Here is a 27,398-nt window from a genome sequence, read left to right as displayed (position 1 = left end):
TGGTTTCTGTACAAATTGTAAATAGCCTTTCGCTCCCTGTATTTTACCCCTGCCACCTTCAGAATTTGAAAGAGAGTATTCCAGTTAACGTTGTCAAAAGCTTTCTCTAAGTCTACAAATGCTAGAAACGTAGGTTTGCCTTTTCTTAATCTTTCTTCTAAGATAAGTCGTAAGGTTAGTATTCCCTCACGTGTTCCAACATTTCTACGGAATCCAAACTGATCTTCCCCGAGGTCCGCTTCTACCAGTTTTTCCATTCGTCTGTAAAGAATTCGCGTTAGTACACTCCTGGAAATGGAAAAAAGAACACATTGACACCGGTGTGTCAGACCCACCATACTTGCTCCGGACACTGCGAGAGGGCTGTACAAGCAATGATCACACGCACGGCACAGCGGACACACCAGGAACCGCGGTGTTGGCCGTCGAATGGCGCCAGCTGCGCAGCATTTGTGCACCGCCGCCGTCAGTGTCAGCCAGTTTGCCGTGGCATACGGAGCTCCATCGCAGTCTTTAACACTGGTAGCATGCCACGACAGCGTGGACGTGAACCGTATGTGCAGTTGACGGACTTTGAGCGAGGGCGTATAGTGGGCATGCGGGAGGCCGGGTGGACGTACCGCCGAATTGCTCAACACGTGGGGCGTGAGGTCTCCACAGTACATCGATGTTGTCGCCAGTGGTCGGCGGAAGGTGCACGTGCCCGTCGACCTGGGACCGGACCGCAGCGACGCACGGATACACGCCAAGACCGTAGGATCCTACGCAGTGCCGTAGGGGACCGCACCGCCACTTCCCAGCAAATTAGGGACACTGTTGCTCCTGGGGTATCGGCGAGGACCATTCGCAACCGTCTCCATGAAGCTGGGCTACGGTCCCGCACACCGTTAGGCCGTCTTCCGCTGACGCCCCAACATCGTGCAGGCCGCCTCCAGTGGTGTCGCGACAGGCGTGAATGGAGGGACGAATGGAGACGTGTCGTCTTCAGCGATGAGAGTCGCTTCTGCCTTGGTGCCAATGCTGGTCGTATGCGTGTTTGGCGCCGTGCAGGTGAGCGCCACAATCAGGACTGCATACGACCGAGGCACACAGGGCCAACACCCGGCATCATGGTGTGGGGAGCGATCTCCTACACTGGCCGTACACCACTGGTGATCGTCGAGGGGACACTGAATAGTGCACGGTACATCCAAACCGTCATCGAACCCATCGTTCTACCATTCCTAGACCGGCAAGGGAACTTGCTGTTCCAACAGGACAATGCACGTCCGCATGTATCCCGTGTCACCCAACGTGCTCTAGAAGGTGTAAGTCAACTACCCTGGCCAGCAAGATCTCCGGATCTGTCCCCCATTGGGCATGTTTGGGACTGGATGAAACGTCGTCTCACGCGGTCTGCACATCCGGCACGAACGCTGGTCCAACTGAGGCGCCAGGTGAAAATGGCATGGCAAGCCGTTCCACAGGACTACATCCAGCATCTCTACGATCGTCTCCATGGGAGAATAGCAGCCTGCATTGCTGCGAAAGGTGGATATACACTGTACTAGTGCCGACATTGTGCATGCTCTGTTGCCTGTGTCTATGTGCCTGTGGTTCTGTCAGTGTGATCATGTGATGTATCTGACCCCAGGAATGTGTCAATAAAGTTTCCCCTTCCTGGGACAATGAATTCACGGTGTTCTTATTTCAATTTCCAGGAGTGTATTTTGCAGCTGTGACTTATTAAACTGATAGTTCGGTAATTTTCACATCTGTCAACACCTGCTTTCTTTGGGATTGGAATTATTATATTCTTCTTGAAGTCTGAGGGTATTTCACCTGTCTCATACATCTTGCTCACCAGATGGTAGAGTTTTGTCATGACTGGCTCTCCCAAGGCCATCAGTAGTTCCAATGGAATGTTGTCTACTCCGGGGGCCTTGTTTCGACTCAGGTCTTTCAGTGCTCTGTCAAACTCTTCACGCAGTATCATATCTCCCATTTCATCTTCATCTACATCCTCTTCCATTTCCATAATATTGTCCTCAAGTACATCGCCCTTGTATAGACCCTCTATATACCCCTTCCTCCTTTCTGCTTTCCCTTCTTTGCTTAGAACTGGGTTTCCATCTGAGCTCTTGATGTTCATACAAGTGGTTCTGTTCTCTCCAAAGGTCTCTTTAATTTTCCTGTAGGCAGTATCTATCTTACCCCTAGTGAGAAAAGCCTCTACATCCTTACATTTGTCCTCTAGCCATCCCTGCTTAGCCATTTTGCACTTCCTGTCGATCTCATTTTTGAGACGTTTGTATTCCCTTTTGCCTGCTTCATTTACTGCATTTTTATATTTTCTCCTTTCATCAATTAAATTCAATATTTCTTCTGTTACCCAAGGATTTCTACTAGCCCTCGTCTTTTTACCTACTTGATCCTCTGCTGCCTTCGCTACTTCATCCCTCAAAGCTACCCATTCTTCTTCTACTGTAGTTCTTTCCCCCATTCCTGTCAATTGTTCCCTTATGCTCTCCCTGAAACTCTGTACAACCTCTGGTTCTTTCAGTTTATCCAGGTCCCATCTCCTTATTCCCACCTTTTTGTAGTTTCTTCAGTTTTAATCTACAATTCATAACCAATAGATTGTGGTCATAGTCCACATCTGCCCCTGGAAATGTCTTACAATTTAAAACCTGGTTCCTAAATCTCTGTCTTACCATTATATAATCTATCTGATACCTTTTAGTATCTCCAGGGTTCTTCCATGTATACAACCTTCTTTCATGATTCTTAAATCAAGTGTTAGCTATGATTATGTTGTGCTCTGTGCAAAATTCTACCAGGCGGCTTCCTCTTTCATTTCTTAGCCCCAATCCATATTCACCTACTATGTTTCCTTCTCTCCCTTTTCCTACACTCGAATTCCAGTCACCCATGACTATTAAATTTTCGTCTCCCTTCACAATCTGAATAATTTCTTTTATTTCATCATACATTTCTTCAATTTCTTCGTCATCTGCAGAGGTAGTTGGCATATAAATTTGTAATACTGTAGTAGGTGTGGGCTTCGTATCTATCTTGGCCACAATAATGCGTTCACTATGCTGTTTGTAGTAGCTTACCCGCACTCCTATTTTTTTATTCATTATTAAACCTACTCCTGCATTACCCCTATTTGATTTTGTGTTTATAACCCTGTAATCACCTGACCACAAGTCTTGTTCCTCCTGCCACCGAACTTCACTAATTCCCACTATATATAACTTCAACCTATCCATTTCCCTTTTTAAATTTTCTAACCTACCTGCCCGATTAAGGGATCTGACATTCCACGCTCCGATCCGTAGAACGCCAGTTTTCTCTCTCCTGATAACAACATCCTCTTGAGTAGTCCCCGCCCGGAGATCCGAATGGGGGACTATTTTACCTCCGGAATATTTTACCCAAGAGTACGCCATCATCATTTAATCATACAGTAAAGCTGCATGTCCTCGGGAAAAATTACGGCTGTAGTTTCCCCTTGCTTTCAGCCGTCAGGAACTGTATATATCCGTATAAACACAGTACCTTTAAGTTGTTGGAGCAGTAATAAAGCCACTATATAGAGATCTAGTACATCTAGGTCTTCTAAGAAATGTTTCACTGGAGAAACTCAAAATGCAAAATTAAATGAGTCTTTCAATGTTGTATGGACCAAGGTGCCCAAAAACCTATTTGCAGGCTTGAAAACACTGAAGATTTTGATCAGTGATACAGTGATCACCTTCAGTGGTGTAAATGCAGACTTAAGCAATTCGTTATTAAATCTATCCGTAATATAGAAGCAATCCTACAAGAACTGGATAGACAGCGAGTCTCCAAGGCAGAAATTATGGTCATAAATAACAGACAAATCACAAGATCCCTCACACAGAGAGAAAGAGACTGCATCTGGTTGATTCTCAAGAAGATAAAGATTATAAAGCTGGAGTGTTTCAGGCTGGCCCTTCATTCTATAGTGAGTTTTCCTTCACTTCAACTTTCATGTGGGATTTCTGACAAATTACTTTATTTCCCACTATCTCAGAAACTACTTAAGCTAAAGCAATGAAATTTTTACCTCTCCTTGATAGTTGATAGCGGTGTTATATTTGTGTGGATCTTCAATGGTAGAGATGACACTTATAGTTTGGTCATAAAAATTATTTTTAAAAAATCACAAAATTTTAATACCTCCATTTTAAACGTTCATATCGTAGACACCTAACAAAGTTAGATATTTGATAGTATATGAGTGAGTGTATAAGATACGGATCTCTATCCCGGCTAAGTTTGGTTGTTACCTTGGATAGTTCCTGATAAAATGGGGTATAAATACATTAAATTTAACATTATCAGCATAGGACATTGATACCCCCTCTAACACATCTGTTAATGTGCTGCAAGAAGATAATAAGCGTGATGGTGTACTGGTTCTCGACAAAGACAGTCTCGCAGCAACTGTATAATTTTTTTATTATTTTTTCGAGCTTCCAGCTTGCTGGAGTAGCTTGGGTTAGCAACTTCTGTTAATCAGTAGAACGAAAAACGAGTCCAAACTTGCAAATTTTGAACTTTTTATTTACTTGATGACTAGTTTCGGGCCGAGACCCATTTTTAAATCATCGTAACATAGTCGAGTATCAAAAATGTACAATGAACAGCTACAATACGTACATACAGTTATCCGTATGCATTGAAACTGCCACGCTTCTTGCACAGAGATTATCATGCAGTTCCAGATCACATTTTATTTTTCACAATGTGTATCTTTTACTGAGTATTCTGAAGTATTTTAGGAAGGGAGATAATTATATACTTCACGGACTTCTTGCCGCTAAGTGGACTTTGTTTTGAAGTCAAGCGTTTACCTGAGACAGGAAGAATTATTGGGCTTATAAGAAATGTAGCCTGAAGGCTATACAAAACTGCAAAGATGTGTGAAGTCCTATAGATTACTAAGCGCTTGACTGGGTAATCCTTAAAGTTGTGGCGGGAATAGAAAAGTATAAATGTGCGTCAGACTGGCCAACAAGTTGTTCTACCATGTCTTGTAGTTCACGTAATGCAGCAGACGGGTGTTGTATACAAAAAAATCTTCTGTGATTGTATAACGAAACAACGCAATTACGTAGCTGATTTCTCACAATTCATACGAAATATGCTAGGTTACCGTAACAATTTGTTTTATATAATATCCAAAAGACGGTTCACAATTCTGTTGTACGAACTATAGTAAAGTTGGTAAAAGTTATGGCTCCCATTAACGTCAGTGGGGTAACCTGTTCAGAACCAGTGCCAGATACTTCACGAAGTCTTCTCGCCCTTCCGGCATGACTTCCGAAAAGGCCACGGCCGATTTCCTTTCCCAGTCCGAGCTTTACTTCCATGTCTAACGACATCGTTAACGACGAAACTTTTTTTTCGTGTCTTTCTCCCGCATTGGCGCATGGTCGACATGGTTATAAACTGATGTGACGTGGTTAATTGAAGGGATGACCGGATGCGCTTCCTGTCGCCATCTCGTTCCCCGTCCCCCACCCCCAGGGATGGAATATTTGTATCCCAAGTGTCTGCGTATAGTGTTATTCGTGTGAAAGTGAGCGAAAATTTTCTAGATGTTTACGAATCGTGTATCGGAGGCGGGACTTGGGTACCAGCTCGGGGACGTGAGAAGCAGTCTAAAAACGACATCCAGGCTGTCCGGCGCACCGACCCTCGTCGGTAATCCGCCGGGCGGATTCGATCCGAGGCTGGCGCACCTCCCCATCTGGAAGCGACGCTTTAACACGCACCTCTATCCAGGCGGGTCGTCATTGACGAAACGTGAAATGCGTATCTTCCTTCCTTTTTCGATCGTGGCGCCACTCTCGAGAATTCAGAGATGAAAGTTAGGAAGAGGACGAAGAGGTATAGACGTGTGTGTTTCACGATAAGCTTCCTGACAAAAAAAAAAGTGAAATATACAGAAGGGGAGGAGGAAACAAAATGAATCTTTAAGTTGCGAAGGTATGTGATGTTCTTTCGGCGATTACAAAATCGACCCAAATTAACAAAGAATTTGGCAGTATGAGCCCGCAAATCGTTATGACGTTGCATCGTCTCTGGCCTGGTTGTAAGCGATTTTTGTGGTAGGAAGAACATCATAGCATCATAAAGACGTTGTATCCTCTCCTGAGGCAGGCTGGCCCACAGTTACTGGTACTTGGTATTCTAGATACCAGCCTTGGGACGGAGTTGATGCCAGAGCGGAGCCCACATATTTTCTGTCGGGGGCAGATCTCGTTATATTGCTAGCCACGGAAGTACGTCAGTATCGCGCAGACAGTTCATAGGGACCCGAGCTATGAGTGGACGAGCACGGTCCTATTGAAAAGCGGCACAACGATGCAGTTGCGTGAGAGGAAACAAATAAAGACACAGGATGTCTGTGACGTAACGTTGTGCCGTCTGAGTTCCGTCAGTCACTATCAGCCGTGACCTGGAGTCATACCCGATGGCTCCCTACACCTTGCAACTAGGAACAACAATTAAAAATTGGCGCCTCTCCATAGGTCGCTCCAATACTCGTTGCGATGGTCATCCGGGGCAGAACAGAACCGCGTTTCATCCGCACACAATGCGACGCCATTCATCAGCAGTCCATGCCTGCCCACGGCGCCTCTCCGAACGCAGACGTTTGTGTTAAACGGTCCGGTAATTCCCTAGCCCAGCTGCTGCTAGTCCCGCACCAGTCGGCGGAATGTTGCAGGTGCAAATATATGAAGGGGTTACGGTGTGCTTGGTGCACAATACGGCGACCCTCCGTTGTGCTGCTCAGATGTGGTCGACCGGAACCTCGACAACGAGTATGCCTTCTCTCATGTTCCCAAGCAGTGTAATATCGAACTACTGAAACATCCGAATGCCTCATGTGTCTGAATTTAGCACTGTTTTACCAGATGACCAAATGGAAAGGTACAAGGATGCCTCATTCAAACTGTTAGGTGCTGATAACATGTACGCGTGTGAGACAGAGTTATCTCCGTGTCCTTCATAGTGTTCACTCAACATCTGACGCTGTTTATGTTCCTTATGTACCCTACAAGGCTTAGTAACAATACTAAACACAAGTAACACTAATGCACTCTGAAGGTCGTTGTGTCTGTTACAGAGAACTAAAACAGTAATTATCTACATACCCCCCGAATAATGAGTGCGTGTACGAAGTTACGTCGACGTCGCACCAAGTCTTCTGGGTGTTCCACATTTTAGTAAGGCGGTCGCACCGTGCACACTCACCTGGGCATGCAATTGACAAAAACTTGAGCTGCGCACTGGCCGTCTCTACTAAAACGGACTTGTTTGATGTTCCATGGACGTATATTTTTTCTTACAGCTATCAAATGAAGATACCCATGCCGATGCCGTTCTCTGACATAGGCATTCTCGTATGTTATAGTTTCGCTAGGGACAGAACTGCAGCTTAAATGGAAGATGATAGAGTTGGGAAAAGGTCGCAGCCTTCTTGAAAGAAAGAACTGCATGGCTTTCGTCATCACATGATCATGATTTAAGTAAACATAAATCAGCATGGCTGGACAGGGATTCCCCGCTTATCTTGAGTCTCTCTCTCTCTCTCTCTCTCTCTCTCTCTCTCTCTGTGTGTGTGTGTGTGTGTGTGTGTGTGTGTGTGTGTGTGTGTTTTCCAGAGCGAGCTGAACTAATATGTCCAAAAAATATTCGAAAGATAAAAACTTCTTCTTCGTTGCTACAGCCGATCACATCATGTTTTTCTCGTGTATATTATGAAAATTTCCCAAAGCCTGTTAAAAAAAAAGTATTTTTGTATTGTTTTGAATTAGTCGTTTATCCGAAGAAAGAAATCTAGGAATCAAATTATCTCATTTTATAGTTATAGATAATCTTCATAGTGTATGTCGAGCTCAACAGCCTCTTCTTACGAACACAACAATATACACTTTGCCGCTGTAAGACTTATTACAGAAGAATCTCGGCCCGAACAGGCCTTGAAGTCCCAACGGTACCGACCGACCGCAGTGTCATCTTCAGTCCAGAGGCGTCGCTGGATGCGGATATGGAAGGGTCAGCGCATCGCTTTCCCGAGCGTTGTCAGTTTTCGTGACCGGAGCCGCTAGTTGGCTGGTTCAAATGGCTCTGAGCACTATGGGACTTAACTTCTGAGGTCATAAGTCCCCTAGAACGTAGAACTACTTAAACCTAACTAACGTAAGGACATCACACACATCAATGCCCAGCCGCTACTTCTCAGTCAAGTAGATCCCCAATTGGCCTCACAGGGGATGAGTGCACCCCACTTGCCAACAGCGCTCGGCAGACCTGGACTGTCAGCAAAGTGCTATCCAAGCCCCAAGCCCTAAGCATTGGATGTCAAATGAAACACCTTTCAGCCGTCTAGTTTCCAAACTTATTTTATTTGGCTACAAGTTTTGGCGATTTACTACGCCATCTTCAGGTCCCTGACCGACGTGTAGGGAGATTCCACCTCTTCTCTGGTCAAAACGGAGGTCAGCAATATCGGTATTAGTAGATTTCTACTTGCTATAGTGATCACTCTAACAACCGAATCCCGCAACCATCTCTGAAAAGATGGACATACAGAGCGCTTAACTTCCGTGATCTGACGTGAACCGGTGATACTACTGCGCTAAGCTCTTTGGGCTTTGTACGGAAGAGTTATTGTTAAAACCGACACATTGGCTCTATCTAATGTGTGGAATCAGTACAGCAGGGTCTCTGATGATTTAACAGCCAAATAGTGGGACTTGCCGGCTAGCTAAGAGCGCTAATGCACATTCCCGATTTAGCTATGTTGGACGCGAGTGCGTGCTAAACAAAGCGGTAACTATAGTCTGATTAAAATTACTTAACAGTTGAGACTTCACGCGTTGGAGCTATTTTCCTCCAATCAAAACGCTCAACGTCAGGCCCTAACCGTTCGCCGTTGTCATACTGCCACAATTGGTCAGTTAAGTTCACTTCACTTCGAATGACTTGTTCGGCATTCTATTTCGATGTGTTTGGGTCCCGTAACAGGGATCTGACACTTTTATTTCGTATTTCATCGTGCGTGATAACACCCCCCCCCCCCCCCACACACACACACACACATTAATATATATATATATATATATATATATATATATATATATATATATATATATATATATATATATATAACGATGCTGGTGAAATACACGCGTTACATGCACAGCACTAACTAAACCCTGCTGGATACTTCCGCACAAGACGCGGTTCAGCGTCACATACTCGGTTATCATAATCACAGAGATCGGCTTACGTTAGATAAGCTTCGCACGACATTGCGTGAAACCGAGTTTTTGAACGCTGTAAGTCATCGTTGCGACTGGGTGGTCTCAGTCGAAAACATAACAACTTGGCTCAGTGTTGTAATTTAACACGGAATGGTTAGCGTATTATCCTACCTTTTTGAAGGTTGTGGGTTCGAAGGACGTCAAATGACGTGAAATCTTTATTTCTGAATCTAATGTAAAGTGATTATAATTTTATTCAATTAATTGGTTTAAATGTAATTTTTTTTGTAAATTATAGACTGCAGCGATCAGTCGTCCTTTTTAAATTTTTTTTTTAATTTTATTGTGCAGATCTAGATTTCGGCTAGAAGCTAGCCATTCTCAGTGCACTATTATTTACGCTCAATGCATGTAGTGCCTGTTGGTCGGGCTTCATCCACAGTACATTGAATACTACTGTGTAGTTTAAAAGTCAATTTAACAGTCGCTGAGTGCAACAGCTTTCTGAATGGAAGGTAACCTGATGTAATTCTTTTATTAAAAATACTACACCACGTTATTTTCATAATCGTATTTACTTTTTATTTGCTTTTTTGCGTCTGGATACTGCCTGTGTCATCTATAATCAGCAACCAAGTGCCAACCAAAACTGCTTATCGGTTGGTACCGCGGCAGTTCGTGTAGTCAGTGTGAGGATAGTTTCAGATAGTCAATGATAACAAGAAATTACATTTTGCTTTTAGCGCTGAAACCGAGCTACTTCTGTTTTCAGTTTGCCAGTAGAGGTTAGCTCTGATAGCCTTGAACAAAGCGTTTGTGATTTTAGTTCTGCCGGAGATTGCAGACCATCGCTTTCTCGGATACATTGCACATCACGAGATTGTGATTAGCTTAGGACATGAGTTTAAATTCAGGGCTACAAAACGCGCCAGTCTCTGGTCACTTAAAATCAGTTGGCGACAGAGCATCTCATATTTCCGACATACCTCGCGGCGGCCACTTCCAACAATGCTCCGTGTTATAAATTAACAGCATTTGTTAAGTGACTTCCCGTGTTTGTATGTCACCTGTGACCGAGCCGTAGCCGGCGGCCGATGTGGCGACACCGTAGCGGCAAGTGACAGACTTCAACTACCAAGTAATTTTAAACGGACTGTTGGAACAAATGTCACTTTTTTTAGCTTGCAGTATATATTGGAATTTTTGTGGCGGGCCTTGCCTGTAACAGATAAATAAATATCCTTATTAGACTAGTGTAGCTGTCACCCCTAATGACGACAATATTGACGGACCTAAGGGTGCGCATGTCGCTTTTGGAAGAAGTTTTTAGACAAAAATCCTGGTGCAGTTTTTCTGTGAACTAAACGGCGTGCTGTACTCTTTGTGATCAGTTCTCGAATATAATGAGAGAAGGAAAAAAAAAAGTATCTTCAACGGTATATGTACTGATACTCTCTACTGTAGCTGCTGCGATCACCCGTAACAGAGAGGAAGTGTCTGGCCCTTTTAGTTCCAAGTGCAATAAGCGCCAGCAAACCAGATAGAGTATGGCCATAGCCAGTCTGTGCGCGTAGCGAATGCACCAGTGAAGTAACTGATTTGAGTGTGAGGGCACAATCTCTATAACGTGAATACGAAATGTTGTCTGATACTGTGGGTTATTTTGGTAACTACGCCAGGCCAGTGTCATATATATAGCACATTGCCGAATAGTAATCTTAATGTACAAAATAATCTTAGCTTATTCGTAAGCACTAAAGAACACATACATAGCGACTTAGTGCGAATAGCTGATGTTAACGAGCCTGAATGGTTATCTATTGTTAGTCGGTCAACTTAGATGATCATCTATTTGTTTCAATGCGGCGAGTACGAACATTTGTTTTACAGTGTAACTGTTCATATTTTTCGTCTGCCTGCGTAGCTGAGTGGTCAGTGTGGGTGACTGTCATACGGAGAATTCGGGTTAGATTCCCGGTACTGCCAAGGATGTTTCTTGATGGGAGGACTGGAGCGGGGTGCACTGAGCTTCGTGATTCCAGTTGAGGAGCTGCCTGATCGAGTAGTAGCGGCTCCAGGTCACTAAAACTACCAACGCCCGGGAGAGCGGTTTGCCGATCCCACGGCCTTCCGTATCGCATCCAGTGACGCCAATGACAGAGGATGATGCAGCGGTCGGTCGGTACCACCGGGCCCGTCAGGGTCTGTGGCCACAGTTACGTTTTTATGTTCATATCTTACTTGCGCTTCTTCCAGTAACCCTCTTACCACCATTCTTCCTCGCCGGAGCTTCGCGTACAATTTTACGTCCGTGGAGGGACACACCCAGTCCGTTACGTATCGGACTTGCTTCCTAGTAGTAATCCGTGAGACGCTCCGATTAAGTATAGACAATCAAACTGCTACAGCCACGGTAACTGTTGTGATAGATGTGTGGTATTTGTAGGCATTATAAGCGAATTTCATATGAAATAACTAACCTCTGTGGCTGGGATAGCTATGTTCTTTGTTTACTTTTATATTCTTACTCTAGTGCCGGCACACTTTCAACAGTATTACATTACTGCATGTAGTAGTCTTCAGTCCGACGACTGGTTTAATGCAGCTCTCTGCGCTTGTCCATCCTGTAGCAAATCTTTTCATTTCTGCATGACTGCTGCAACTTACATCCATTCGAACCTGCTACTGTTGTCAAGCCGTGGCGTCCCTGTACAATTTTTACCCTCAGACTTTTCTGGATTCCAAAATTTACGATTCCACGATACCTCACGGTGTGTCGTATCAACTGCGCCCTTCTTTGAGGCGCGACAAGTGATAAATTTCTTTCCTCCCCTATTCGATTGAGTACCTCCTTATCAGTAATGAAACCGACCTCTCGTAATCAGCAGCATTTTCAGGTAGCGCTACATTTCTTGTCGGAACTATTTATAGTCCACGTTTCACTTCCACAAAAAGCTACACTCCACACAAATAACTTCAGGAAAGAACACTTAAATTTATATTCAGTGTTAACAGATTTCTGTTTTTCGGTCTTAACAGATTTCTGGTTTTGAGAAATAGTTCTCTTGCTGTTGCCAGTCTACATCTTCCTCTGCACAACGGTTACTACCACTTATTTTGCTGCCTTACTTTCAGTATCTCGTTTCCTATTCCAATTGCCTCAGCATCGCCTACTATAACTAAATTGCACTGCCCTTGTTTCATAATTATGGCCTCCGAAAGAAAAATGAAATGCATTCTTCGATTGGCTGAATCGTTCGGGAGGAAGATACGTCTCCGTTTCCAGTGAGGTAGGCCCATCACAATATGCTGGAATAGAATAACGTGATGATGTTTATGGAGACGTTTACCTACCGCTCGACGTGTCACTGGCGTCGGTGTGTGGTGTTGAGTACAGCGTGTATCGTTCAGCTACCTTAAACTGTCCCAGACGGGCCGGCCGGAGTGGCCGAGCGGTTCTAGGCGCTACAGTCTAGAACCACGCGACCGCCACGGTCGCAGGTTCGAATCCTGCTTCGGGCATGGAAGTGTGTGATGTCCCTAGGTTAGTTAGGTTTAAGTAGTTCTAAGTTCTAGGGGACTGATGACCACAGATGTTAAGTCCCATAGTGCTCAGAGCCATTTGACCACATTTTGTCCCAGACGCGAAAGCGTTTATGGATAACGTCACAACGTGGAGTTTCACGTTTCACAACATTCCGTATCTGAAAGATTGAAATACACAAGTTACACTACTTCTTCGTGGACGGGTACGTAGGCGCTGAGATGCAAATTTTTACGCCACAAACAGAACTTGGGAGACGCCATATGGATTTCATCGTAGTCAGATGAAGCCCATATTTGGTGGGTTTTATGTTATAACTTACATCCTATGAATAATATGCTGTTTCAGAGCACCAGGACATTATTTGTCGAAAACGCGTCGTTAATGGCACAGTTTGTTATAACTGTCAATGACGTATCAGCTGTTAAAGCCTTCAGGACGTATCACGACCCACTCGTGTGTAAAAGTTCCCGCAGTGGAGTAGATAGAGGCACGGGGTTAAGATGTCAGAGTTCGCTGGTACGCGTTCTGTTATCTCCGAAGTGTTTTATTCGCCTCGGCGTTTTCTGAAAGGTTAGTGAGGTGGCGCGGCGTGCGTTGTTGCAGGTAGCGAGAGCCCGACGACGTACGCGGGTCCGCCGCAGTTCTCGCGGCCGGCGCTCGTGCTGGACATCCCGGCCCCGGCGGACGGCACCGCGCCCAACACCGCCTCCAGCATGGAGCTGCCCAACGAGATCTCGGCGCCCTACGAGGTGCCGCAGTTCCCCATCGAGCTGCTCGAGAAGAAGCTGGCCATGCAGCGCCAGATCACCAGCAGGTCAGTCGAATATACTTCAATTCCGCAAGTGCCGTAAAATCGATTTTCTCGCGTAACTTACGCTACCGAGAACTCAGTTTGAGAGCTTCTGTTGCAGACAGCACCTACTAAACCACAGGAAATTGATACAATAAATGAATGAACCGTTCAGTGAAAATTAAAGGAAAGAGCCTGACTCCTGCGAAACTCATCGTCCTTCGAATATAAACTTTGAGGAACACTCGTGTGTTGTCAATAAAGTTATCGAAGATCTTGACAATGTCAAGATGATCTACGAATAGTTTCCCCGGAAGAAAACCCTGAACAACACATAATGACCGTCACATGAAACCCTCTCCCTCAGGAATACTAACGTTACGTTCATCCACAAAAAGTGACATGTGACGAAGAATACCTATTACATGACAAACACCGCAGTTCATAAATAGAAATATACTCTTTGTCATGGTGGCAGCTAAAACATTCATTTTGAGCCACGGTTTGTTGTGAGGCACCGAACACAATCTTTTACTATGTGTAAACCAGCTTACAAATGTATTCTGATTTTTAAAAATGAATCTGTTTATTGTAAAGTTTACAAATTTTATAAAGTTCGCCAGTTGTGCAGACAAACGTAATGTTGAAACTTCCTGGCAGATTAAAACTGTGTGCCGGACCGAGACTTGAACTCTGGACCTTTGCCTTTCGCGGGCAAGTGCTTCACCAACTCGCCCGCGAAAGGCAAAAGGTCCCGAGTTCGAGTCTCGGTCCGGTACACAGTTTTAATCTGCCAGGAAGTTTTCATATCAGCGCACACTCCGCTGCAGAGTGAAAATCTCATTCTGGAAACGCAATGTTGTTGATTTTATGCGTATCGTCCACTTGTCTAATAAAGATGAGTTTCTATTTATGTAACATTATTAGAATTTGTTTCTATGCTTAGATACAAATACAATTTCATATGATGTTTAATGCTGCAGGGCACAACGATAATGGTTCGCTGTAGTTAGCCAGTATGATTCAATTACCACAGTTTCGATACAGGCATTGTCAATTACATATTTCTCTAAATGAAGCTGTTATGTTAATAAGCCGAACAGATGGTGGTGGTGGTGGTGGTGGTGGTGGTGGTGGTGGTGGTGACGACGATGCAATCATAGTCATGCAGAGCCATATTGTAGCTCTGCGGCAGACACGTCTGCCTTTTTCAAAACTTCATGAGTGTTCAAATGACGCCGCTGTAGTGTACGACAATTCAGCGGGCAACCTCCCTTGCTGACAAGCCTTCGTATCGCAAAGCGATAATACCAGTGTACACAAGCGGCATTACCCCGATGACAGGGCGCTGTTCTGAACTCCACTGAGAATGCGGTACTAGGCATCTATTACAAACGTGGCCTGCCTATTTTGTCTTGGACCGAAGTGCAGGTTAAGTGCCATAGTCTGTTGTATTGTGTGCCTGAAGATGAAAACGTGCTTTACTGCATAGATTTTTGTACACTGAAAGTGTGATGTCAGGTAACTGCAAAAGACTTGAATCATCAGGCTGATACTGTCGTTGCAGCAATTATTACCGATAGAATGTAATTCTCGATGTTCGCAGGCTCATGTGTTAAGAGTATTCTTTGCAAAAAATCGATATCGTTCTAGTAACGACCCGACAGCCAGTTTTAACCTGTCACATTTCTTTAGTACAGCACATACACTGCCGAGAATGAAAAATTCTGTCCAAGTTTGTAATGATTTGTATCTTTAGCGACGGGTAATTGGACGAGGAATCCCGAACATTGGGCATTTAGTGGAAGCGATGGGCGATGTTCAAATGTCTGTATTCTTCAGTGTCAGCTTTTACTGGTTTATCGACTCTGAAGTTCTTCGTTGAATGTTTCGAAACTGCCATTCGTGATATTGTGCTGCCAGTGTCGCACTGCGAACGGATCGACTCGCTGCTTTAAGTTGTCGCTTGTTTGCCTCGACACTTCGCAGGCTTAAGTCGAGCTCTCGACTGTGTACTTCCTCAGCAGCTGCACGGCAGCGCTACCAATTGGAACTGTGCCTAGGCCAGAGAGGCGCGCACGATTTACTCGTTTTGTAGCTCACCGGTCCCACTAGCAGTTCGGACTTCTCACAAATGTTCGTTGTACGTATGCTCTAAATAGTAAAGTGATGTTACCTCGAATTCTTTATGTTGTATCAGATATAAACAGTACTTTTGTAACACATTTACGCTGACTTCTGGGGTTTGAAACCTAGTTAGGTGTGTCAAAATTTAAGACAAACAAATTTAAAGTTCCCGTCCTGGTCAGTTGTTTTAGATTTGCCAAAATGTCCCTGAATTACTTTAGGAGGCAAAGACCGCTATTTAAGGCATTCTGCAACTATTGCTCAGCCACTGGTATCTTAGACGTTCACAGAACTTGGAATTTCTTATAACTTGAAGGAGAACTGCCGTTGTGGGCGTATTAACTGCTCCAGCTCCAACAGAAAATTACGAATTACGGAATGCACGATAAAATTAGGGCTCCTGCCCCACATCGAAATTGTCGAATGGTTATGTAGACTGCAATGTATCTGCAAGCACTGTAAACCTCATTCTGAAAAAAAATCGGTGTTAGGGAGCCTCTTTTTCCCTATTATCTGTTCCATAAAGCAGTCAACAACCCGAAGGAATCCCTTTTCTGAATGTGTTAGGCATTTTCCTTACTTCGACGTTTGAAGTGACTTTACGAACCAGTTACAGTCTAACCTGGATACGGAACCATGGTGCAGTTCAAAATTTTTCACATTAAAAAACTTTTCCAAGGGTGAAAGTATCGATGACAGATAAGAAGGTTCCCCCCAGGGGGTCCACAACTCTTTTGTGGATACGTGCGTAGCGAGCACGGGACCCCGAGCTAATGTGGCCCTCCTTCCTTTCCGGGCTGCATACCCTCCCTTTCCGCATCCTTCCCTGTCCCCCATCTTCTCCCCCCCCCCCTCACCTCTGGCTCCTTCCTTCCCTTTCTCCCCCTCTGGGAGTATGGTTTGTGCCTACGTCCGGAGACGGACGCTCGAAACTGTTACAAATTCCTTGCTTTCTATACTTGCAAGTCTTCGTCCTTCCTCTGTCCTTCCTCTGTCCTTCTCTTTTCCTTCCCTCTTCTCTTTGCACTTTTCTCCGCTGCGGCGTTTGAGACCCCTCTTCTTTCCTTTCCCTTTCTCTTTTTTCCTCCCTGTGCGTGTCTGAAGGCCGACGCACGCATTTCTATGCGTAGCCGGTGACGGGATAACGCGTAATTCCCTGCCCCGGGTAGACAGGTAGGACACGTACATACCCCCTGGTAACGGCCGGGCCCAGGGAGGGGTGATTACCCGAGCTGATACCTCCCGTAAGTGCCGATTGGTCCCTCCGTCCATTTGTCGGGAGGTGTGACCTGAGGTGTGAACAATCACCTAAGGCGGGAGTGCCCTCAGAGAGGGCCCCCACAAGGGAGGAGCGCGCCATCAGAGACGCCGGTAATCATGGGGGATTCTTCCGCAATGGTTTCCTCACCTTCCACTATGTCTGCTCACAAGCGTAAGTTCACTGAGTCTCAGCCACAGACAGTTCTTCCATCGTTGCCACAGTTCCTTGTTGTTTCTCGGTCTGACGAAGGTCACGACTTCTCCACAGTCAACCCTTTCATTATTCAGAAAGGTGTCGACGCAATTGCAGGTCCTGTAAAGTCTTGTTCCAGATTACGGAATGGCACCCTGTTGTTAGAAACAGTCAGTGCCCTCCAGGCACAAAAATTGCTGCGTACCTCACTACTACACACCTTCCCTGTCCGGGTGGAACCGCACCGTACTTTAAATTCCTCGCGTGGAGTCGTTTATACACGCTCCCTCGATGGATTGTCTGACGAAGAAATTCAGCACTACCTGTCTGACCAGGGCGTAACGGCTGTTCATAGGGTTATGAAAAGGGTTGACACGAACATCATTCCAACCCGCACTGTCTTCTTGACATTTGACAAAGTTCAACTCCCATCGAAAATCAAAGCAGGCTATGAGATAATTTCCGTTCGCCCTTACGTCCCAAACCCTACGCGTTGCTATCGGTGTCAGCGGTTCAATCACACCAGCCAGTCCTGTTCCAATCTGGCCAAATGTGTTACGTGTGGCAAGGATGCCCATGAGGGTGCTTGTCCACCTCCATCCCCTCGATGCATCAACTGTATGGGTGACCACGCTGCTTCCTCTCGAGATTGCCCCGTTTTTAAGGACGAAAAGCTCATCCAGGAAATCAGAGTGAAGGAAAAGGTGTCGATCTTTGCTGCTCGAAAATTATTCGCCAGTCGACAGCCCACCGTGCCTCAGACAGGAAAATACAGCACTGTCCTTGCTTTTCCTCGGCCAACAAAGGAGGCGGCCACGCAGACTTGCGACCTCACCTTTAGTATCACGGTCGTCAGATCGGCCAGCGCAAAGATCGCCCGTTCAACCTCACCACTTTCGCCTGCCCACTCTCTGGCTCACCCTTCGTCGGGTTCTGCTAAATCTCGAGCCCAAAAGTCAGACACCAAGACTTCGAAAAAAGAGCATACTCGTGAAGAGTTTTTACGTACGGCAACTTCACCACCATCGGTTCCTCCTTCATCTAAACATCATACTTCCAAGAAGGCTACAAAGAAACCCAGTTCCTCTCCTTCTCCGCCAAGGCGTGTCCCATCTACAGCACCACCTGGCGGAAATCGCCCTCGGCCATCTCCTGTGTCGCCGAGGCGCACTGCTGACGGCCGATCAACCGGCCGATCGCTGGTGGCAGGAGCTGCTCCTGACCAACCTATGGATCAGGATCTTCTACCTTCGGCTGAATGCCATTCCATGCTGTCGGTCGCAAGCTCTGAGCAGTCGTTGAGTTGACAGCGACCTTGGTCACATTCCTCCATTTTCTGATCACCCTATGTCCATTATCCACTGGAATATCCGCGGTATTCGAGCCAATCGGGATGAATTGTCGATCCTCTTGCGATCCTACTCTCCGGTCATCTTCTGTCTTCAGGAAACAAAGCTGCGTCCCCATGACCGCTTTGTTCTCCCTCATTTTCAGTCTGTCCGATATGATCACCCCTCTGTTGAAGGCACTCCAGCACATGGAGGACTCATGATTCTTCTCCATGAAGCTCTCCATTATCACCCAATCCATTTAAACACTTCCTTCCAAGCTGTTGCCGTCCATCTTTCCCTTTCCGGATACACGTTCTCTCTTTGTACTGTATACATTCCATCGTCCACACCAATGGCACGAGCTGATCTCCTTCATCTTCTTGGTCAGCTTCCACCCCCCTATTTGCTGGTTGGGGACTTCAATGCCCACCACCCACTTTGGGGATCTCCACATCCTTGTCCACGTGGCTCACTATTGCTAGACGTATTCCACCAAGCGGATCTAGTTTGCCTCAACACTGGGGTCCCTACATTTTTGGCTGCCTCCACGACAAATTTCTCTCATTTGGACCTTGTGGTCTGTACTGTTCCGCTAGCTCGGCGCTTCGAATGGTTCGCCCTTGATGATACACACTCGAGTGACCACTTTCCATGTGTTCTTAGACTGCAGCCTCAACTGCCATACATGCGCCCGCGACGCTGGAAGTTTGCCCAAGCTGATTGGACACTTTTTTCGTCTCTAGCGACATTCGATGACCATCACTTTCCCAGCGTCGACGATGAGGTCACACCTATTACCGACGTTATTCTTACAGCTGCGGAACATTCAATACCACGCACCTCCGAATTGCCCCGGCGCCCCCCAGTTCCTTGGTGGAACGAGGCATGCCGTGATGCAATACGTGAGCGGCGACGTGCTCTCCGCGTTTTCCGCCACCATCCTACTTTGGTCAACTGTATCCGCTATAAGCAGTTCCGAGCGCGATGCCGTCGTGTCATCCGCGATAGCAAGAAGGCAAGCTGGAAATTCTTTATTAGCTCATATAACACCTTCACTCCCTCCTCGGAAGTTTGGAGTCGGCTTCGACGGTTCTCAGGCGCGCCTAGTTTCTCCCCAGTCTCTGGGCTCACTGTCGCGCATGATACATTAGTGGACCCCGTCGCATTTTCTAACTCGTTGGGTCAGCACTTTGCTGAGATTTCGAGCTCTTCAAATTACCCGCCAGCGTTTCTCCCGAAGAAACGTGCAGCGGAAGTGCGACCTCTTGCTTTCTCCTCTCAAAATCGCGAAAGCTACGATACTGTTTTCTCCATGCGAATTTGGACCGACAGTACTTTTCCCAGACGATGGCGGGAAGCTATCGTCGTTCCTGTTCCGAAACCTGGAAAGGACAAACATCTCCCCTCTAGCTATCGCCCCATTTCTCTCACGAGTAGTGTTTGTAAGGTTTTGGAGCGTATGGTGAATTACCGTTTAGCGTGGTGGCTGGAATCCCGCAGTCTTTTAACACCTGCCCAATGCGGATTCCGAAAGCATCGTTCTGCAGTTGACCATCTTGTTGCTCTCTCCACTTAAATCATGAACAATTTTCTCCGGAAACGCCAAACAGTAGCAATATTTTTTGATCTGGAGAGAGCATACGATACCTGTTGGAGGACAGGCATCCTCCACAAACTGTTCTCTTGGGGCTTTCGAGGTCGGCTGCCCCTTTTTCTTCGCGAATTTATGGCAGAGCGCACATTTAGGGTGCGGGTGAACACTACTCTCTCCCGTACTTTCTCCCAAGAAAACGGGGTACCCCAGGGCTCCGTGCTGAGTGTTGTACTGTTTGCCATTGCCATAAATCCAATTATGGATTGTCTCCTTCCTGATGTCTCGGGCTCCCTCTTTGTGGACGATTTTGCGATCTACTACAGCTCTCAACGGACCAGCCTTCTTGAACGACGTCTTCAAGGCACTCTCGATCGCCTCCACTCTTGGAGCATCGAAACCGGCTTCCGTTTTTCTCCCAATAAGACCGTTTGTGTTAATTTTTGGCGACGTAAGGAGTTTCTTCCGCCCTCCTTACATCTAGGTCCTGTCAACCTTCCGTTTTCAAACGTCGCTAAATTCTTGGGTCTTATGTTTGACAGAAAACTGTGCTGGTCCTCCTACGTTTCATATCTTTCTGCTCGCTGTCTGCGATCCCTCAACACCCTCCGTGTCCTGAATGGTACCTCCTGGGGAGCGGACCGAGTGGTCCCTCTCCGCCTCTGTCGCGCCTTAGTGCGCTCGAAATTGGACTATGGAAGCATAGTCTACTCCTCTGCTCGGCCGTCTATTCTTCGGCGTCTCGACTCTATCCACCACCGTGGATTACGTTTAGTGTCTGGAGCTTTTTACACCAGACCTGTGGAAAGCCTTTATGCTGAGACTGCTGAACCTCCGCTGTCCAATTGGCGAGCAGTCCTTCTGAGCCGTTATGCTAGCCATCTGTCTTCCATGCCTGCTAATCCAGCCCATGACCTTTTTTTCGACGCCTCCTTTGATGTAGGGTATGCAGGCCGCCCCTCCTCCCTACTACCACCGGGAGTCCGCTTCCGTCAACTGCTCCATTCTCTTTCCTTCCGCTTTCCTAAAACCTTTTTGACAACTTGGGGTACAGCACCGCCTTGGCTCCGTCCCCGGATTTGCCTGCTCCGTGACCTTTGTCGATTTCCCAAGGATGGTACCCCTTCACTTGTTTATCGTCGGGCATTTGCTGCTCTATGTGCACAAATGACGGACGCCACATTTATTTACACCGACGGGTCGGAAACATCGTTAGATGTAGGGAGTGCCTATATTGTTGGCGACACCCCAAAACACTTTCGGCTTCCCGACCAGTGTTCGGTGTATACTGCGGAGCTTTACGCTGTTCTCCAGGCTGTCCACTACATCCGCCGCCATCAGCGGATACAGTACGTTATCTGCTCAGATTCTCTCAGCTCTCTCCTCAGTCTCCAAGCTCTTTACCCTGTGCACCCTCTGGTCCACCGGATTCAGGACTGTCTGCGCTTGCTCCACCTGGGGGGCGTCTCGGTGGCGTTCCTCTGGCTCCCGGGACACGTTGGCATCTGTGGAAATGAGGCGGCCGATATTGCAGCCAAGGCTGCAGTCTCTCTTCTTCGGCCAGCTATTCAATCGATTCCCTTCGCCGATCTACGGAGCGTTTTATGTCGTCGTGTTGTTCATTTATGGTACGCGCATTGGTCGACACTTCCCCATAATAAATTGCGGGACGTGAAAGCTCTTCCTTGTGCTTGGACCTCTTCCTCCCGAACGCGTCGTCGGGAGGAGGTAATTTTAACTAGACTCCGGATAGGGCACTGTCTTTTTAGCCATAGACATCTTTTAAGCGGCGATCCTCCCCCACTCTGTCCCCACTGCTCTCAGCTGTGGACGGTAAGACACCTTTTACTTGAGTGCCCCTATTTTACTCCGTTACACGCCCGTCTACAGCTATCGCCTGATATATCGTCGATTTTAGCAGATGACACGCGCTCAGCCGACCGCGTTCTCAAGTTTATTAGTGCCAGTGAAATGACGTCAGTCATTTGAAGCTTTTTTTGGGGACAACCAACCCCTTTCTGTAGTGAATTTTTAAGCCTTCCTTCTGTTTTTAGTTTCTCCAATTTTATGACTTTCGTTCCCATTGCTGCTGGTTTTCAATTTCGGTTTTTTACTGTTTCCTGAGTCACGGACCGGGCGCTAATGACCGTAGCAGTTTTGCGCCCTAAAACAAAAAAAAAAAAAAAGATAAGAAGGTTAGAAATGACCGGGAATCGAACCCCAGGCCTTTGGATGTCTTACCCCAGCAACGCAGTGCGTAGGAGGAGCAAATACGAATACTGTAGATAGTGTATCTCGTCATGTAAAGCTTTCAAAGACTTTTACGGACGAAATTTTGTCAGTTGTCGATGATCGTTAGATTATTCGAAGCATTCGTTTCTCTTGATTTTTTTTCTTTTTTTTGCGAGATGAGCTATTCTGAAGTTCCTAAATCTATAAGCATCTATTACTCTACAGAATATGAGATTTTCTCTACCCCTACGTAAACAAGAAGGTGGACCACGTAATTATTCTGAAATGGAACTTTCGTTAAACATGGACTCCTTCATAGCCTTGTAGTGATGATACATTACTTGTATCACACTCATATTTAGGCAAAAAAAAAAAAAACGCGCCATGTGTGAAGGAGGACGCTGTCATTTTGACGAATCTTCTTCAGCGTTTTTGTTAATTTTTGCTGTTATGATAAGCGGCACAGTGGTCATCGAACGCCGAAAGCTGAAGGCGTTCATAAGTCTCACGACTACGTATGGTATGCTGTTCTCTTATCTGCCAATGTTAGGACATAAATCACGCGCTTATCAAGGAAGAACAGTGTGCCTCCGCTTTGGCTTCACAAAACATCAATTCTTGGACATGTACGAGTATTCATCTTTGTGTTTTATGAAAAATGCTCATATTGTTGTATCTAACTATATACTGCTTACAACAATCTGATTTTCATTACAAACAAACATTCTTGGTTACCGGTCTTTTATAGAACATTGTTAATCAAGATTATCTAATTTAAAAAACTACAAATTAAATTTTTCCTGTCTCTTTGCATTTTAAATTTCACGTAAATGCTCATACAATAAGCAGCTTTGTTTAAAAATTTGAATCTACCTAAGACCGAGCGCAGCTAAGGCCACGTAGGACCGAACCCATTAACCCCCCCCCCCCTTCCATCCAAACACATGCACGCTACCGCATAGCCACACTACTTGCCTGAAAAATACGTTATTTTAGCGTATTAAAAGCGATTTTCTCAAGAACTTTTGAGAGTTGAATCGAACTTCTTTGGGAGAGGTAATTTGAGTTTTGAACTTGATGTACAATAAATATAAAAAACTAAAAAATGCGATTGTTGTGTGGTTCCCTTGTTAGAGAAAAACCGGCAGTGTTGTCACATGTGGAGGCACAATTCTATTGTGCGCCTGCTAAGTTTGACTCAGAATTAATAAACTTTCTGGGCTCATCTCACGTATAGCGTTAGGTATACGAAGCCTTGAGCCTGTCTAAGTAAATCGAAACGCGCTCTCATCTTACTGCTGTACGCTTATAAAATCCTGGTTATTTCGAGAAGACCAGGCAAGAGCCACAGTAAAATTTAACCGCGGTCAGTTCCCTCGTTTAACTTTGATAGAGGTCGGTGCATCAGAATTTTGCGTTAAGAGGGTTAATTTTTAATCGAGGATGGCGCACTCGGCAGTCTGTCAGATCTGAGCAAGGAGCTAAAAATGAAAGTGGAAGAACAGCAAGGACTTCTTCCGCAACATGACCGAGGAAAGATTGCTCTTACTACCACCACTCCTAGAAATGCATGCCAGCAGTTTTCTGTGCAGCTTGTAACAATCCTGTATGCGGCGAACTTAAAGGTGTGTGTTGATTGCCCCTAAGACTGACGCGTCTAGTATCATCTTTATATATACAAGCTGTGATTGGTATTACTAAGTAATTTTTTCTCTAAGTGACAATTTGTAATCAGTATGTTCCCCGTTTTCATATCACAATATAAACATATGTAGGGTTGTTTGAAAACCGCGTTTGTACAGTACACATTCTTGTATTACATGCTACAAGCTTGTGGTAAGCTTTTAACTATAATACGTCATGATCCATTGAAAGACCCACATGTACATTTTACGTGTCGTTAGTATTTAACATAGGTGAAGGTGCGGTAGTGTTATAGGTGCAACAGAAGTAGGGACCTAGAAAACGCTATTGATGTCGTGAGTGGGGAGTCAAAGGCGAACAGCGGTAAGTAATAGTTCAGTGTCATATAAATTCGTACAATGTCATCGTTGCTCGGCGGCATAATCGGCATCTTTATCTGAGGCACAGTGTGCCCTATCTCAAGGACTCGTTGCGGGATGAACTCGGAAGCAAATGGATATTTCCGGTAAGAGATTCGCAAGGCGTTGCACGTAAAATCAAGGACACTGGGATACGGTCAGGAAGACGAGGATGATACTATAAAGTCAATTGCATTTTTGTCTTACCGCAGGTGCTCTTTCCTCGAAGATGCTCCGGATTTTCCACCCCTCCTATGAAGACACTTGCCTCAGTCGTTTATGTGAAGAACTACTTGTCGTTTAGAAAGCTGCGTGTGTAGCGGATTCGTTGTGAGAGTTGATCGAACAAGATGAACTCTTCTTGAGAGATGCATCGGACATTAACAGTACACCCGCTTACTACAACTTTTCATCCTTTGTCATCATTTTTCTGTGCCTTCACAGGAGGAGGACATCGTAAGAAAATGTATTGTTCGCAGGCAGACGAAGACACAGAATTATAGTGTCCGTAGTGTATAAAATTCACATGCAGCTTTGGAGGCGGCTGCAGAAGTGGTGCTCAATGTATTGACCCGTATTTGACAAGAAACCGCCTTCGGACGTTAGTTAGAGCTGTCAGTTACATGGGCCGGTGGTTCTTTTTATTTACGCGTAACACCACAAACGTGTGTTGACGTTTCTGTAGCCTTCCTAAATGAGGAAGCCCTTTTGAAATAATCTATTTCGCACCTGGCTGGAAAACGGTCAGACAATTTCTGTTATTGAAATGTTTAAAATCTTGCCATCTACGGGAAAGAGCCGCACCGTTATTCGTGCTGAAATTAGTGGGAGTGTTAACACAAACTGCGTAGCTGCGTCTGTTTACGCACTTCCAGCAGAGCTATTCTGGGCGTGCGGTGACGGCGCTTATTACACGAGCTGGCCAGTGTCGGGTGGGCGCGCCTGCCGCTGCGGTCCCAGCCGCATTCCACGTGCTGTTGTTTGTTTACCACCGCAACGCAGTCGCCGCTGTAACGAGGACAGCTCGCTGAATAAACAGGCGGTCCAGTGCGCAGGCGCGGCCGTGCTCGGCGGACAACGCGCGCGTCGTGGGCTCTGTGAACGCCTTCACTGTTCTCGGAGGCGATAGCGGCGGTTACGCGCTATTCCGGCTTTCTAGTTGTATATTGCAGGAGGTCTAGGTCGTAAGCGAGTGTTTGAACTCGTGACACTTGCTGACGAGCAGATCACATGCTAGAGTTCAAACACGGTATTTCGTATCGTCTTCTTTACATGAATTAATTCATTCAGCTTCTCTACGGTTAGGACTGGCAACTTCTTTTCGCGCAGCAAGTCGCCTGATTAAATTTTGGCCTACTGGGAATCTCGGTGTAGACGGTGCGCAACGAATATGAAATGTAGTGCTACTATGTTATTCCCATATGGGATAAGTATTTTCTTCACAAGTATTCCCAAAAGTCAGTCATCCAGTACAGAGCGCTAAGCAGTGTACCGCCCCGTCGATTAACTACGTAAAATACTGTTGGTTCTACCAAGGCGAAATGAGGAAATTAGTTTGATCGATATGTTTGAAGTAAGTTGAATATTTTACCTTGATTCCTCTAGTTGGGATAAGTGCTGAGTGTATTAGGTTAGCCGGCCGGAGTGGCCGTGCGTTTCTGTAAGCTGCTGTTTGATTTATTTTTTAACCAGCAACCTAAATAGGTTCGCAGGGATAGGACTAAGTACACCAGCGGCTTTAGATTTTAAACAAAAACCTTCCTCATAATTGTCTCTAATAACGAAAACCATATCAAAATCCCTGCAACAGTGTTTGAAGTTAGTCTGCACATACAGACGGAAAAATGCGGTGGGGAGAGCTTTAAATTATAATACATAGGGTATAATAATAATAATAATAATAATAATAATAATAATAATAATAATGTCGTGTGACGAGGGCCTCCCGTCGGGTAGACCGCTCGCCTGGTGCAAGTCTTTCGATTTGACGCCACTTCGGCGACTTGCGCGTCGATGGGGATGAAATGATGATGATTAGGACAAAACACAACACCCAATCCCTGAGCGGAGAAAATCTGCGACCCAGCCGGGAATCGAACCCGGGCCCTTAGGATTGACAGTCTGTCGCGCTTTTTTTAACTCAGTTTTTTTTATTACAGAGGGCAGCTAACCCTCTGACCGAACGCGCTGAGCTACCGTGCCGGTTGTCCACTCAGCTACCGGGGGCGGAATACATAGGGTGATCCAGCTGCTCCAACTTATGAGTTTTGTGTAAGCTGGAACGCCCTCAAGATTTTCATTCATTCGTTCTTTTGTGTGTGTGCGTGTGTGTGTGTGTGTGTGTGTGTGTGTGTGTGTGTGTGTGAGCGCGCGCGCGATTAGTCCCACAGAGAAACTGAAGAGGGCTGCTTTCTTTGCAGGAAATTTGATTTAGTTAAATTTTGTACTGGGATTCATTTTCGCTGGAGGCCACGGTTTTAGAGTTTCTTTAGAGAGAAACGCGTTTGGAGGTCACTTTTGCACATTTTCATGAATAATTCGCAAACTGCGGCCTCTAGCGAGAATGTATCCTAGTAAAAAATTTAACCACATTACATTTCCTATAAAAATGTCCTCATTTTTTCTGTAGTACCAATAATTCACGCATAGCGAGGGAGAGAGTATGAAAATCTAGCTCGCGGTATTTGAAGGCATTGTGGGTTGCATAAAGCTATTAAGTATGGGCAGCCAAATCACCCTGAGCACGTCTGCGACCGATTTCGCTCAAAGAACGTTATACGGCATCTGTTGCATACGATCATGCATACAATAAATTTTCAAGTGGAAAAAATGTTTGAAAATTGTAGTAAAGACACAAGCAATACTTACATATTTTTATTAACACATACATACATCAAAAAGTCTAAAATACTATATTTATAATTAATGTTTAGTCATGCAGAGGTAGATGCATGGAGTGTGTATCACAGACAACCATCCGAGTGACACACAAAAT

General features: G+C 45.6%; 1 protein-coding gene across 3 annotated transcripts in view; it reads left to right on the top strand.

Annotated features, from left to right (window-relative positions):
• LOC126257893 (AMP deaminase 2) overlaps window positions 1–27,398 on the top strand; it is a 470,969-nt gene that overhangs the window by 216,866 nt on the left and 226,705 nt on the right. For all 3 annotated transcript variants that reach the window (XM_049955599.1, XM_049955600.1, XM_049955601.1), the window contains exon 2: window positions 13,441–13,651. In XM_049955599.1, coding sequence (XP_049811556.1) covers window positions 13,441–13,651 — 211 coding nt within the window. The remainder of the gene's footprint in view (window positions 1–13,440; window positions 13,652–27,398) is intronic.

This window comes from Schistocerca nitens, chromosome 1 (assembly GCF_023898315.1).
Source record: "Schistocerca nitens isolate TAMUIC-IGC-003100 chromosome 1, iqSchNite1.1, whole genome shotgun sequence".
In the NCBI taxonomy this organism is placed as follows: domain Eukaryota; kingdom Metazoa; phylum Arthropoda; class Insecta; order Orthoptera; family Acrididae; genus Schistocerca; species Schistocerca nitens.
This window is presented reverse-complemented; position numbering and strand designations above follow the sequence as displayed.